The sequence below is a fragment of the Sinohyriopsis cumingii genome, chromosome 2 (genome assembly GCF_028554795.1).
Source record: "Sinohyriopsis cumingii isolate HCF-2022 chromosome 2, ASM2855479v2, whole genome shotgun sequence".
Classification (NCBI taxonomy): domain Eukaryota; kingdom Metazoa; phylum Mollusca; class Bivalvia; order Unionida; family Unionidae; genus Sinohyriopsis; species Sinohyriopsis cumingii.
In genome coordinates this window covers 147,671,414-147,685,662 of record NC_142962.1, presented here as the reverse complement: position 1 = coordinate 147,685,662, position 14,249 = coordinate 147,671,414, and the positions used below count along the sequence as shown (strand labels likewise).

The following is a 14,249-nucleotide window of genomic DNA, read 5'->3' as shown; positions in this document are numbered from 1 at the left end:
CACATGTGTGAGCATTGCTTTTGGGCCTGTAAGTCTAAGTGCATGGGGTATTTTTTGGATATTGATGATTTGTATTGCCATCCTTACTTTCTGTGCACCAATGCTATTCTTCCAGCTAGATGCAGTCATCCTGGTAGGAATACCTATTGATGCATGATCAGGCATCCATCTTTTTGTTGAGTCAAGCTGTTTACCAGCCAGCCATTCCATAGAATGCATAATCAACTGGGATCTGGCTAACCATTTAGTTCATTTTGCTTGACATTCCCTCCAGATGATTCTCAAATCAACTATCCAGCCACCTGTTCTATCATCGATCCAGCCACCCCTCCAGCACACTCACTGGCTGCCTATAACAGCAAGACAAATCATACTACTTGTGCAGCAACCAATGCAACTGATGGATCCATTATTCAGTTAGGGTGATACTTTGCCACACAAAATGGATGAATGGTACTGCCTTGTTGAAGCTGCTGGATATGTTCTACACTGACATGGACACAAAGCCTGATTATAACACTGATGGTGAGTGGGTGTATAATCATGACGACATATCATGCTCTGGCACAACACTGGAGATTAGATTTTAGTTTTAAAGTTTTCTGGAGGAAATTGTTTACAATTCTGCCATTTTCAGAGTGCCCACCACCATCACCATCTGTGTGCCAGGCCTATTAGATGTAGGCTTTTGTAGACTTGGAAGATGAAGACACACCCGTCATTTCATCTACTGTTGTAGTCGTTGAAAATAAAGGAGATAATCAACCAACTGTCTGATATGATATAGAACCATGGCAACTCCAAGGCTTTCTTTTCCAAAAGCCAGTTAACAGGTCATTTCTCGTCACACTGTAACTGTACACACTCATCTACATTTAGCACTCAGCTACCTGTTTTGGACAAAAACATCATGGCAGTTAACACGATGAACCCAGTACCTTATAAGATGAGTAGGAATGTTTTCCATACCACCTGGTGTGAAGTGTGGTCACAACTTCCTCCATTCTAGATCTGACTTGCCAAAACATTGGGAATGCATAGGAATCCACAGCTTTGATTGCCAAAGTTATCACTGGATCTGTGAATCATAAAATAGCCCTGATATCATCAGCATAGTTAGATCAAGTACATTGAGATGCCTTTCAGAATTTTAGAGACAGTTCAATGAATGGGATATGAAGTAAGCTTTTTCGGTCCCAAAGCCTCTTGACAGTTGTTGCTTACCTTCCACCTCATCTGCCTCCAGACAGCTTTTCAGAAGTCTTGAATCAGCCTGTTTCCATACAATGAATGGGCATTCCAAGTTGTTTTGTTATCCAGTCTCCTCAACTTTCATCTTCTTCCATGATGGACATGTCATCTAATTCAGAGAAGGTGCGAATTACGCAAAATGATATCTGGACATTACTTGACGGAGAGGGTTCTCAAGCAAACCTCTTGGGAGTTTTACTCCAGGATGTTTCTAAGCCCAAAATTTATGGAAAATTTTAGCCAGTCATAGATCTCAGCCAGCTCATAACATTCAAGATTCAAAATGGAGAACAATGTGCTACATTTGCAACCTCCCATTTGGTCTCTGCATCAATCCAGTGTCATTCACAAAGCTTGCCAACTGTATCATCACTCTTCTGGTTGACCTCATCAATAGCAACTGTGGTCTACTTCAATAACATGATAAGTTTGTTTTGGTGACAGGCATAAACAATCAAGCAGTCTTTCCCTTTTGAGTCAGTTAGGGTTCTGTGAACTGGGATAATTCAGATCTCAACCAATCTCAAATTTATGTCCTCTTGGGCATGGAGTTTTGCACTGATTTTGTTCAACTCCCTCAAGTGCATATGACACAGTTTGTTGACCTCATGGAGTAATAGAAAATGGGTTTCAGCATGAGAGTTTCTGCCACTCCTTAGTCCAACCATGCAGCAGTGGATTTGGACCTTCTCAGCCACCTTGTCATGTAGCCTTAAGTTTGCAGATCACCCAGCAAGCCAAGAGGTTGACTCCATAATTTAATTATGATCTTTAGTGAGAGAGTATCATTCCTGCCTCAGTGGTACAACAAAACTTGGTTAATGGTGGAAATTCCTATGAAAAGATCTTAACTGGGAGTTACAATCTACAGCTTCTATATCTGTATGGTTAGGAAGCCCAGTTGTTGCCCAATTTGATCATGGAAAGTGACAAATGGGAGCTAGAGGAGTTACTCCTTTACATCATCCTTCTAGAAATGAAGACCATTTTCAGAAGGATCAGCTCTTCAGAAGGGAAGTTCTTATAATGTCAGACAAGTCAGTGTTGGTAACTCACCTCCTTAGGTGTGGCAGGGGGGATAAAATTTACCAACATATGTGTTCTGGTTGGTGACTTTCTGTGCAGGTGCTCCTAGATAATGATCCAGATAAATGATAACCCCATTACTGGAAAAGGATACTGTTCCATGATCTCTAACACTTTCAAACATCATGGTAGGGGAGACATTGGTTCCACAATAAGGATCAATCAGACCTGCTAACCAGTTTTGACTTGAATAGACCAAAATTTCTTATCCTGTTTCCTCAGTAGAATCTTTCATGGGTTTTGACATGGTTTAGTTCAGATCAGTTCAAGACTGTAGCCAGAATCTCACTGAAGCAGTTATCATGTAACTTATTTCCTGATTACTCTAGCTTCAGTATGCAAGATGGTCATTGAGCAATTAGCATGTTCATTCAGTTGACTTAGGCTATTTGCATGCTCATTCAGTTGACTTAGGCAATTTGCATGCTCATTCAGTTGACTTAGGCGATTTGCATGTTCATTCAGTTGACTTAGGCTTTTTGCATGCTCATTCAGTTGACTTAGGCTATTTGCATGCTCATTCAGTTGACTTAGGCTATTTGCATGCTCATTTAGTTGACTTAGGCAATTTGCATGCTCATTCAGTTGACTTAGGCTATTTGCATGCTCATTCAGTTGACTTAGGCTATTTGCATGCTCATTCAGTTGACTTAGGCAGCTCAGATAGGACATGGTCCCATTGATGCTACTGGGCTTCATAGCTATAAAGAGGTTGCCATCAATGGACAGTCAAAGGGTGGTCTCCTTGACTGATACATCAAGAGAGGTGGCAATAAAAGACTCTGTCTGTGCCCTCTATAAAGCCACTGAAGTGCGTGAAAAAAGGTCACTGCACCCAACAGTGTCTCTTTCTTCTGTTGAAGGTTGGAAAACGACTTGACTTGACTATTTGAATTAACGTGACTTTTGCACTAATGTACATGTATCATGATTTATGCCAGCACAGCTGGCTGTTTAATTAATCCTGGGGGAAGGAATTAGTGCCTCATCCCTTGGCATTTATGTGTTCACAGAACACTGTTTAATTAGGTTGTCAGGTTGTAGGACTAATAAGTCCCTAACAACCTGAATGAAGGGCCGTCATGAATGGGAATGAACCCAACATGCACTCATTTTCAAAGATGAATTTCAGTCTGCCAGAACTGAGCAAGGGTATCAACCAAAGCAGTATGTGATGCCAGTAGCGATTGGTTGCCACTATTACATCACATTGGGACACCAAGCTTAGGATGGGTGGAAATTGTTCCACATCATCCATGTACATATGTCCAAGAGAGGCAGGAGAGGCAAGGAACTTGGCAAGTTGGCCATGGATATTGTGTACTCCCAGAAAAACCAGCTTGTACTTATTTCAAATCTAGTCCATTTATATAAATAGACAATAAAATGCCAATAATGTGTAAGCCACCTGTGCAAATGTTCAAATCAACTAAGTCAGAAATTTTGAAAATGGTTCATTCTAAGTTGGAATTTAGTGTACAAAGTGTACATTCGGTATACTAATTAAATACCAATCAATAAAGTCAGAATGACTTATAAATAGTTTGTATAACATAAGAGAATACAATTTTGATGGCAGTAATGAAACAAGTCAAATTAGGATATTAAAATAAAGATATCATCAAAAACGGTTTTCAGCCAAATGAAAACTATGTACATTAAGGCAATGATAGCAATCATTTTGTCCCTCGGTCTTCTCAATGACTACTACTCTGGTGCAGGCATCTACCAGATAATTGGGTAGCTGCTCCAGTATAAGAGTTTTTCCATATCATGTTTCTCCAGTGGCATCCCTGGAATTACATCACCCTTTTTCAGAAGTCGACCTAGTGGTATGCTGTCCCATTAAACTCCTGTGGTGCCACAACTTTCTTCGGTACAGCTAATATTGGTCTTCACTAGCTAGCAGACTTGGTTCTTGTGGTGCATCTTTCACTGGCTACCCTCCATTTCTGTGGGCTGCCACGTGTAGACTGCTTCCTCCCATCTCTCTCTGTCAGTTTTGGTGAATTCTATATCGGCAGCATTTGGTGAAAGGTCGTACTCAAGCAGAATTATATTACTCTTCTGATAGTTATTTAGTGCTATGGACACATTCCTACTACAAATTTTTTCTGCTTTTCCCACCCAGTCACCGCTCCTGGTAAGCTGGTCCTGCTTTCTCCGTGTCCACTGCCCAAATGAAGGTTGGGAAAGATGACACAACCCCTCACACCATAGCATTGTTGGCTTAAGTGGATAGTATGCTAAGAATGCTCAGAGTTCAGATATAGCTCTTGAATATCTTGGCTCAATAAATTGTAGTGATCTGCAAGCCATATTAGAAAATAACATTTTGATCAGAGACTTAATAAAAGTCATTGGCCTGCATGCACATGCTTTGGTCCAGATACCTACTAGACCAATCTGACATCAGCACACAAGCAAGTGTTTTGCCAAGAATATTTTGCTTGCCAAGGAAAAGTCACTCTTGTCTTTTATTCATGTACTCTCATTACAGGCTATGTGTCAGTTGTGCTGTGCTCATTTTAGGAGAGGATTTTATCCTTCATAAAGGGATCCAGCAATTCTACCCTTGAAGTGTGTCTGTGGTACAACTAGAATGATCCTATTACCTGTTCTCCTAACATTAATTTGGTTAGGGAATTTATTTAATGGAGAAAGTAAATTTGTGGGCAAACTATGTCTTCCTGAGATTACTAAACCAATCACATTACCATTAAACCCTCTGACTCCTCCCTGCACATGCAAGCATCTCATTGATATATTGCTAAAATTAAACTGGTTAAAATCCATTTGATTGGTAGCCAGCTTACTGTGACAGGGTTGAGGTAATTGATAAGAGTTGTTTCCGTTGTCTATATTTTATGTAGATGAGAGAGACAACATTCTTATCTTTCTGGGATTGCTGGATTCCTGAGGTAATTGAGTTTATTTCCTAACAATAATTTGATTAGGTAAGTATTCTGAGAGAATATAAATTACTAAAAGGTTTACTTTCCACACAATAACTTGACATGTATGCTAGATACATTAACCAAACTTTGTACATGACTTGCATTTGAAATAAGAAAGCATCCATTGATTTTGGGTTGAAGGTCAAGGTCAAAATGACTGTATGAAGAAAAATAAAATGGTTTCTGCATAGTATCTTGAGTTCTTTATCACCTGTTTTGACTGAACTTTGAGGATGACTTTCATTATAGACAAGTAAGACACCTATTCATTTTGGGATCAAAGGTGAAGGTCATAGGGACATAAAAAAGGAAAAGCAGTTGGTAGAAAACTACTTAAGTACTGTACCACTTGCCTTGGCTAAACTAAGTAGATGGCTCACATTTGAAAGATATATTCAAAGTGAGAAAAGGACAACAGCTTCCACAGAATAACTCAAGTCCCTTGAAACAAACCATGACCAAATTTTGTGACTGGGTTACATTAAGGACAAGAAAGGCACCAATTTATTTTGGGTTCAGTAGGTCACAGATCAAGGTCACCAGTGCTGAAAGAAGAAGAATAGCTTGCATTTAAGATAAGGAAGACTCATAATGATTTTGGATTCCAAAGATCAAGTACCTGATCGATGAAAGAGGGTTTTACATATAGAGGTATAATAATACTATTAACTACATGGCAGGTGTATAATATGCCTAACGCAGTACTCAAATTATATCATACATTCTGTTTCAGATTATAAACAGGATCCATATTCTGAAGATGATTCCTGTAACACCATATGTTGTAGAGGAGATTTGAAGTCTGTAAACCCAGGACCGTTTGGTTGCTATGACACCAAGGTTAGTGTCTCTGGCCTAAATTTTATTTTGGTAAATGCATGAATATGAAGATTATGATGTAAAAGCCCATAGATAATGCATGAGTTCTGATTTTTTTCATTGATTTTTTTATAGAATATTGAACAAACCTCTTGTATTTCTTGAATGTCCTGGAATGCATGGTGTAGTTCCTGGCAATGTCAAATAATTTATGAGCATCTCCATTTCCCAAAACATTTTAACTTCAAATTCCTTTTCTTTACTTAAACAAATGTTCTTTCAGTGAAGCAGTGATTGATATTCTTTTCAGGTCTCCAGCTACAGCATGGCTCTGAATTTTCAAGCTGACATCATCAATGGACCCACAACTGGCACAGGGTTACCTCCCTTTCAGTGGCAGTCTAAGTACCAAGTTTCCCATGTTGGTTTACCTGATGTGTATAATTTTGATTTTGTAACAACCTTTCCACAATGGAAAGATGGCCATTAGATTATCAAAGGCTTTTAAAAAACAAGTTTTATTTTAAGTAGTTGATGTAGATAAAGCATCTTTACACATAGAAAGAAAGAAATAGGAGGAATCATTACTTGCCTCAGAATGATGATATGTATCTCTTTTTCATTCACCATGTCAGCATTATTAAGATTTTGAAAGTCACATTTTCTACGTAATTTCCTGTATTCAGCTGAAACTTTGGTAAACTATATGTTTAACATTTGTACTTAGATATATGATGAGTTTCTGGGATGCCTGTCATTGTCAGAGTGACATTGGTTTCAAGTTGGACACTGTTCTGCAGAACACATGTATTAAGAATATATGCCTTCAGGATGAATATATAACGTATGTGTGAATTGTGAGTATAAGAAATAAGACAAAGTTATCATCTCATAGAATTTTTTGCAGTTAATTCAGATCATTTAAATATAGTGTTTTTAATTCTAAATTCTACATTTATTTTACTGTATATATACCAATGGCTATTTGTAAAAAAATCAAAAACATTTTTTTTGTTTGTAAGAGGTACATGTGCCTTATTCATTCATTCCATTTTTGAGATTTTCGTGTATTGAACTTTTCCTCATTATACAATATTAAAACTGTGACTAATAAAGGTTTTTGTCCTGGCTAAATTTGTTTGTATTTCTTATGGATTATTAGTGCTGGAGCAGCAGGGAGGGTAAACAGACCAGGGTTTTTTCGCCAGATAAAAGCTCCTACGGAATAATTCTCCGTAGAAACTTCCATTTGTCAAATAAAAAGCTTCTACAGGGTGTTATTTTCGGTCCCGCCACGTCCATGACTATCGCATAGGTTCACAATATATACTGCCCATAATTGAAAAAAAATCTTAAAATATCTTGTCGAGGCCGATCCTTAATTTTTTTATGATGATTAATTGAAATTATTAGTATATTAATATTAATGGATGCCGGAGAAGCATATACTACTCGATTAGCGCGAGAATGCCAAGAAGCAATACAAAAATATATTCCCGTAAGAGAATCCGTCAAGCGAAAAATACGTGCCATTGAAGACGCAAAACAAGGATTTGCTGAGTCAGCTGAGTTGTTATTTAAACCAATAACTACAACCACTGAACGAGTTTTACTAGGAGATATCAAAGATACTGACGTGAGAAAAACAGGTATTCTTCCAGTGCTGAAAAGAATCTAAGAGCAAACTCGACCTCAACCTGCGGCTGCTCTACCTGTAGCTGCCTTACCTGCAGGCGTTCCTGCACCTGCAGCTGTAGCTGCAATTGATACATTTACCCAAGATAGCATTGATGGAATAAGAAAGACTAAAAATGTTGATGATCTAGCTAAAATTGCTATATCATCATATAATCAACGAGAAAAAGTTTAAAACCTGAATACGCTAATAACGCCATAGATCGTGAAACGTGGTATAAGTGGATATATTATGTGTATTATGGAGTCAATCGGGCCAATAAAGATGATCCTAGATATATTACATTTGATAATGCAATAGGTAGACAAATATATTTATTACAGCAACAACCTAGACAAGAAGTTTTGCAACAACCCTTAAAAAAACCTGCATCACAAAGAGAAGCTTTGCCACACGAATTATTTAGAAAAGATATTTCAGATTTACTTAGAGATCGTAATAGAGTGGTTGAAATTGCTGCACATCATTACGATAAGCGAGATAAATATCTCTTACCGGAATATGTTGATTGTGTAAATCCACCTGGTTGGAGTAATGTATTATATTTTACTTTTTATAGAGATAAAAAGCCTAATATTAATGATCCAGATTATAAAAAATTTATTGAAGAAGTTAATCGGGAAAAATTAACTTCAGAGGAAGAAATATTTCAAGAAACGGAAGAACCTTCTGATATTCCAGAAGATAAATCGACGTTTCAAGGTCTTGTAACTGTATCAATGTTTAATAAAAATACTCTCTCAAAAATTGAAGATCAGGAAGAATTAGCTCGTATTGCTGCATTCGAATATGAAGATAAGGGAAGATATCTGACGAAAAAAAGTTATGATGCTGTTACCGAGTATGATTGGATTCCCGCGTTATATTTTGCTCATAAAAAAGGCAGGGTTAATCTTGATGACCCGGATTATAAAATATTTAGAAAATATGTATATGAAATGAGACAAAAAACCGGCCCTACTGCTACTGGTAGCGGTTATAATTCCATCTGCCCAGATAATATTGTCAATGACGTATCTCGGCTAGAGGTTCTTATTGGAGGGAAACGAGCTGGAAATAATTCACCAGAAATAATTAACGAGGCAACTGATATTTGTCAGCGACTATTTCGTGGCGGCGTCATGGATGTTCACGTTTATAGAAATCTCATCGATGAAATCGTCGACGACTACAGCGACTAGTTGTTAAATAAATGACTAATTGAATAAAATGATAATTCACAAAGATCATCGTAAACCTACGCAGGCTCGCGTGGTAAACACGCGGTTGCCCATGTACAAAGTTACCTACGGAGATTGTCTCAGTGTCGTTGTTAAAGGATTCGTCACGAGAATAGCTCCTAAGGCCGGACCTATCGCTAAGCAATTAGCAATGAAAGCTATGGGATTTGTTCATGATAAAACACACTCCGCCGCTGGTGATCTTGCTAGCAAGGCATTTAGCACCGTCAAGGACAGAATATTAAATTTAGTACGCAAAAAAAACCCCAGCCAGTTAAATTACCAAGTACCGAAGTAATGCCTAGCGATGTTAGCAAGGTAATAAATGACGCGGCAAATCAAAAATTAGCGTCGCTGATAGATCAAGGAGCTGATCAGCTAAATACTAGCATGATATCGGGAAGTGGTCTTCGTTTTAGAAGGTAATCTTTATAATAAAACGTTCAAGCATGCATCTAACGAAGCATTTGACATGGACGAACAAATAAGTCAGGATATATCGATACGTGATTATCAGCATTACTCGTACGACGCGGTAACACCAAATAGTAGTAGTCGAGTTGAGATTCAGGTTCATGATACGAGTAGATATTTTCTACCATCTGAGGCGTTCATCGAAGTTGTCGGTGAAATCACAAAAACGGATGATACCGAGTATTTAGCAAATTATAAGGTTGGATTCGTCAATAACGGTATTATGGCGTTATTTAAAAGCGCCGCGTATTTCGTTGACGGAAAAGAAATCAAATCAATTAACAACGATGTTGATATTGCTACGACAATCATAGGTCTAGCTAGGTACTCAGATGATTTTGCTAGATCAGCTGGTCCTAGCATGATGTTTGTCAAGGATAATTCCGATCGTCCTGATAATATTCAGTTTGATATAAGACGACCAAGTACGTTTACCGACGCTGCTGTCGGCGCTGCTGTTGAACCGGTAGTTATGGGCGCTAATCCTAATTTTAATTTAGGATTTGCTGCGCGTAAAGCTATGTTATCAGGTATTCGTAGAAGATTTTCATGTGCAATTCCATTATCTTATGTATTTGGATTTTGTAGAAATTTTAAGAAGGTAATTTTCGGAGCCAAGCATACTATCGTTTTTTATCGAAAAGATAATAGCAACGACGCTATCTGGCGAGAAGGCGATCGTACTGACGGCGCTGACGTTACTAATAACGCCAAGGTAACACTAAGTAAACTCACCCTGTGGATGCCAGCGATGACTCCGTCGTTAATCGAAGAAAATAAATTACTTTCATTTATGAATCAAGGCGGTAAATCAGTAATGTCTTGGTTAACAACAACTACTGATACTATCACTAGCGAAATTAACGGTAATTTTACCTGGCATATGGCATCGCAGCAGGGCGTTTCTGCACCTAGGCATATCTTTGTTGCTTTCCAAAGAGCTGATCGATATCATCAAACAGCTAGTCATATGATATTTGATAATTTTGATGCCAGCGAAATATCGTTGCGAATAAACGGAAAACAAGAACCAACCGAGGAAATATCGTTGGATTTTGCTAATGATTCGATGGCACGCGGATATCATCGGTTGTTAAGTTTTATGGGACGAGGTCAAAATATCGATACCGGCCTGCAAGTATCGCAGCTGGATTTTAAAACATTATATTCGATTTATTATTTTTCGCTGGAACATCTTGATTTGATAAAACAATCCGTCGTTGACATACATTTCAAAGCCAGAATATCTAATCCAGGCGCTGTCAATTTTAAAGTAACCGCGGTTATGCTTAGTGATAGAACTATGATTCTTGAAGGTATTGGTGGCCGAATGAGAATCATTGACGCACCAGTAGAAAAAATGTGAGATCAATTTAAATCATCAATATAATTATAATGCCATACGATCATGTTAGTGCGACTCTGACTCAGGGTCAGGTGAAAAAACTTCAATCAAGCACGACAAAAATGTGCGGGACAAAATTAACGTTGAAAAACGCTCAAATTCAAGGTGGCCCAAATAAACTGTCGCTGACTAAAACTCAACAAAAATTTTTACCAAGGCTAAATCAGCGAATACTGGCGTCCAGGTTGATCTTAGTCCGAGCGCAATCAAGGATATGGTTAAAGCAGGTGGATTCTTTCCGCTTCTCGCCGGGTTGCTGCCGGCGTTATTAGAGGTGGGAAAAGCAGCCGGGTTAGGTGCTGCTGAATACGCTGGTAGTAAAATACTAGAAAAAGTAACAGGAGGTAAATACGGGAAAAAAAAAGGACTCGGCCTAAGGTTGCCAGGAACGCCTCCGTATTGGTACGGAAAAGGCCTAAGGTTGCCAGGAACACAACCGCAGTTGTATCCAAAAAACTTTTAGAATTAGCGAGTCTTGCGCCGATGTCTAATTTAGATTTAGCTAACGAAGTTAAAACAAAAAAATAAAATTCTTCAGAGGCGTATTTATGCGAGGTCAATTACCAGATCGACCGAATTTAAATGAGTCTGGAATTATAAATTTAGATTCACAATCAGGTCCTGGCACGCACTGGGTTTCTTATTCGATAAATCCACGTGAAAGTATTTACTTCGACTCGTACGGGTTGGCGCCGCCGAGAAAGGTTTTAAATTATGCTAGACAATTAAACGCCCCGATTTGGTATTCGACGTTACCTACGCAGACATTAACTGATCCACCAATATGCGGTAATGAAGCAATTAACGTCCTTGATGAAATATCAAAATCATCTCAGCCGCATCACAAAGTCGTACTTAGATACACGTCTGATAAATTAAATCAACCGCGATTAAATAATGGTTGACATTTACGGGAGAACTCTGCTGTCGCGATTATTGAAAAAAAAACAATCGATGTCGATTTATCTAAGTACGCAACTAAAGACGACGTTAATAAGCTTCTATCAATATCAGGAATAGATCCTGACGAGGTTGTTATTTTTCAAGATCAGCATGGAAAATTAAAAACTAGCAACATCAATTTAGCCGATATAATTCGGCGAACAGAATATAACGCACATATAAATGATTTCACAAATGCTCAAGAAGAAATTAATGAAATTAACGAAAGAGCCAATCAGGTTAACGAAAACGCCGCTAAAGTCGTCAGGGATACCGCCGAAGCTATCAAAAATATTAATGAGTCTATCAGACAGATTAATCAAGTAGCCATCGAAACCATCTCGGTTACCAACGTGGCTATTAGGCGAGTTGATGAAACCGCCGCTGAAACAAACAGAAGAGTATCCGAAATTAACAAAAAAATTACTAGCATCGAAGCAAGTATTGAAAGACTTAAGGGATTTGAAGCAATGATACCTGGAGTTATCGCGAAAACTAGCTTTATTAAGATCCCGCCGGCGATAACTTCGGCTCAGGTTAACAATATCATTTTTATCATGTCAACGGGAGAATTAACGTGGACGCAGGAAAATAAACTCTCAAATACACCGCGCCAGTTACTGGCGTGTATCGGTTATATGTGTTCTCGAAAACGAGATTTAGAATCATAACCAAAGAATATCACTGGAAACATGTTAATGAGCGATTCCTTGGATTTTTAAATATTTTGATGAACAAGGGCGTTGAAGAAATATTTACGTTAGAACCACCTGAAAAAGCAGTACCAATAACGCCAACGCCGGCGTGGTGGGCTATGGAATTTATCGTCGAAACACCTAAATTATTCACAATATAAATAATATAAACGACGCCGTCCGATTACAGATACAATCAGGCGCGTGAGTGGCAAAATTCACTAAAACTCATCATAGATACTTATCAGGCAAAAATAAAAAAATATCAGAGACGATTAGTTATCATCGACGTTGTTGTTTGCTCGGTATCAGCCGTCGTTGCCGGATCTGGAATAATATTATCCGAGGTAACAATGATGGCTCCCGTCGCAGTTACGATTTGCATTTGTGCGACGACGACGCTCGCTGAAGTTCTTAATATTATTGCAAAAAAAAAATATCATCATGCACGAGTGAAAAATTATCCTCGTACGTGGTCAAATTATACGCGGCAACGATCGCGTACACGAAATTATCTTCGTTGATATCAGAAAGTCTCAACGACGGAGTTATCTCTGATTTTGAATTTTCCGCGATGATAAAAGATTTCTCGCAGGCTGATATTAAAGTTACAGATAATAATAATGTCGGAGTTATCTCAGATCGTGACAAACATGACACCGCAAATAACAACGATGATATCGGCGAGCTCGACTAAGCCAGAATTTAATATCAATTTTCCGATAGCAATTTCCGTCAACGAGATCGCGCTGTCACAGCTGCGAATTTATCATAGCTGGCCCAATGTTAGATCAGCATCGTTTGGTGCATCATTGTCAAATAATTCATTTGTTTTCGCTAATAAAAATAAAGCCGACGGCACTCCTGACTGGATCGTCGTTGGATTACCAACAGGTAGTTATCAAGTCGAATAAATCAATGATGAGTTATTGTGTAAAATAAAAAATATAACAAATGATGATGAACCTGGAATAAAAATGACCGCGCACGAACCAACGTTAACTTCGATCATTGAAATAAAATCGCCGTATATTGTTGATATTTATCGATCTGCGATAAGAACCGTCCTAGGTTGGCCTGAAATTACGCCAGTACATCCACCGGCGCAACCAGAACCTAAAAAATCTAATTATATCACAAAAGGTGGAGCTTGGCATGAATATCATTACGAAAAATTAGGTGTATATGCGGAATCTTCAAGGAATTATTTAGATCCCAAAGACAATTTTATCGTCAGAGGTAAAGGTGATATATTATTCAATATTCATCACAAAGGTAAATTAATAAAATCCATTGAGCTAAGTGATATTAATAAGTGGCTCAAAGATTTTAACCAGGCACGTGATGAACAACTACGGCGATTACGGCAGTTTTTTCAAGAGTGTATCATTGATATATCAGGGTCATGCGCCAAGATTATCGAAATCATCGAAATAATAAATCAGATCGCACTTGAAATGAGAATTGTCAACGGTGATTTAATTAGTCTCATAAGAAATGTTAAATCAGCAGAAAGACAAAATTTTTTAGACATATACGGGCTGACCGAGGAGACGTTTAAAACTTTTAAATTTCCCGGTTATGACGACGATGAAATGGTAAAATCCGCCATTGATGTCGTTGATGAATTATTTCCTCAATTACACGCCGCGTGGAGAAAAAAAACTACCACCATCAAATATACTTAAGCATGATAATAGTCAA

At 38.2% G+C, this 14,249-nt stretch overlaps 1 protein-coding gene across 1 annotated transcript in view; it reads left to right on the top strand.

Moving 5' to 3' along the window:
• The window catches only part of LOC149806042 (phospholipase-B 81-like), a 54,490-nt gene extending 47,243 nt beyond the window's left edge, over positions 1-7,247 (top strand). The window contains exons 9-10 of the mRNA XM_089950904.1: positions 6,028-6,134; positions 6,424-7,247. Coding sequence (XP_089807030.1) covers positions 6,028-6,134; positions 6,424-6,603 — 287 coding nt within the window. The 3' untranslated portion in view covers positions 6,604-7,247. The remainder of the gene's footprint in view (positions 1-6,027; positions 6,135-6,423) is intronic.
• Positions 7,248-14,249: the final 7,002 nt, after the last annotated feature.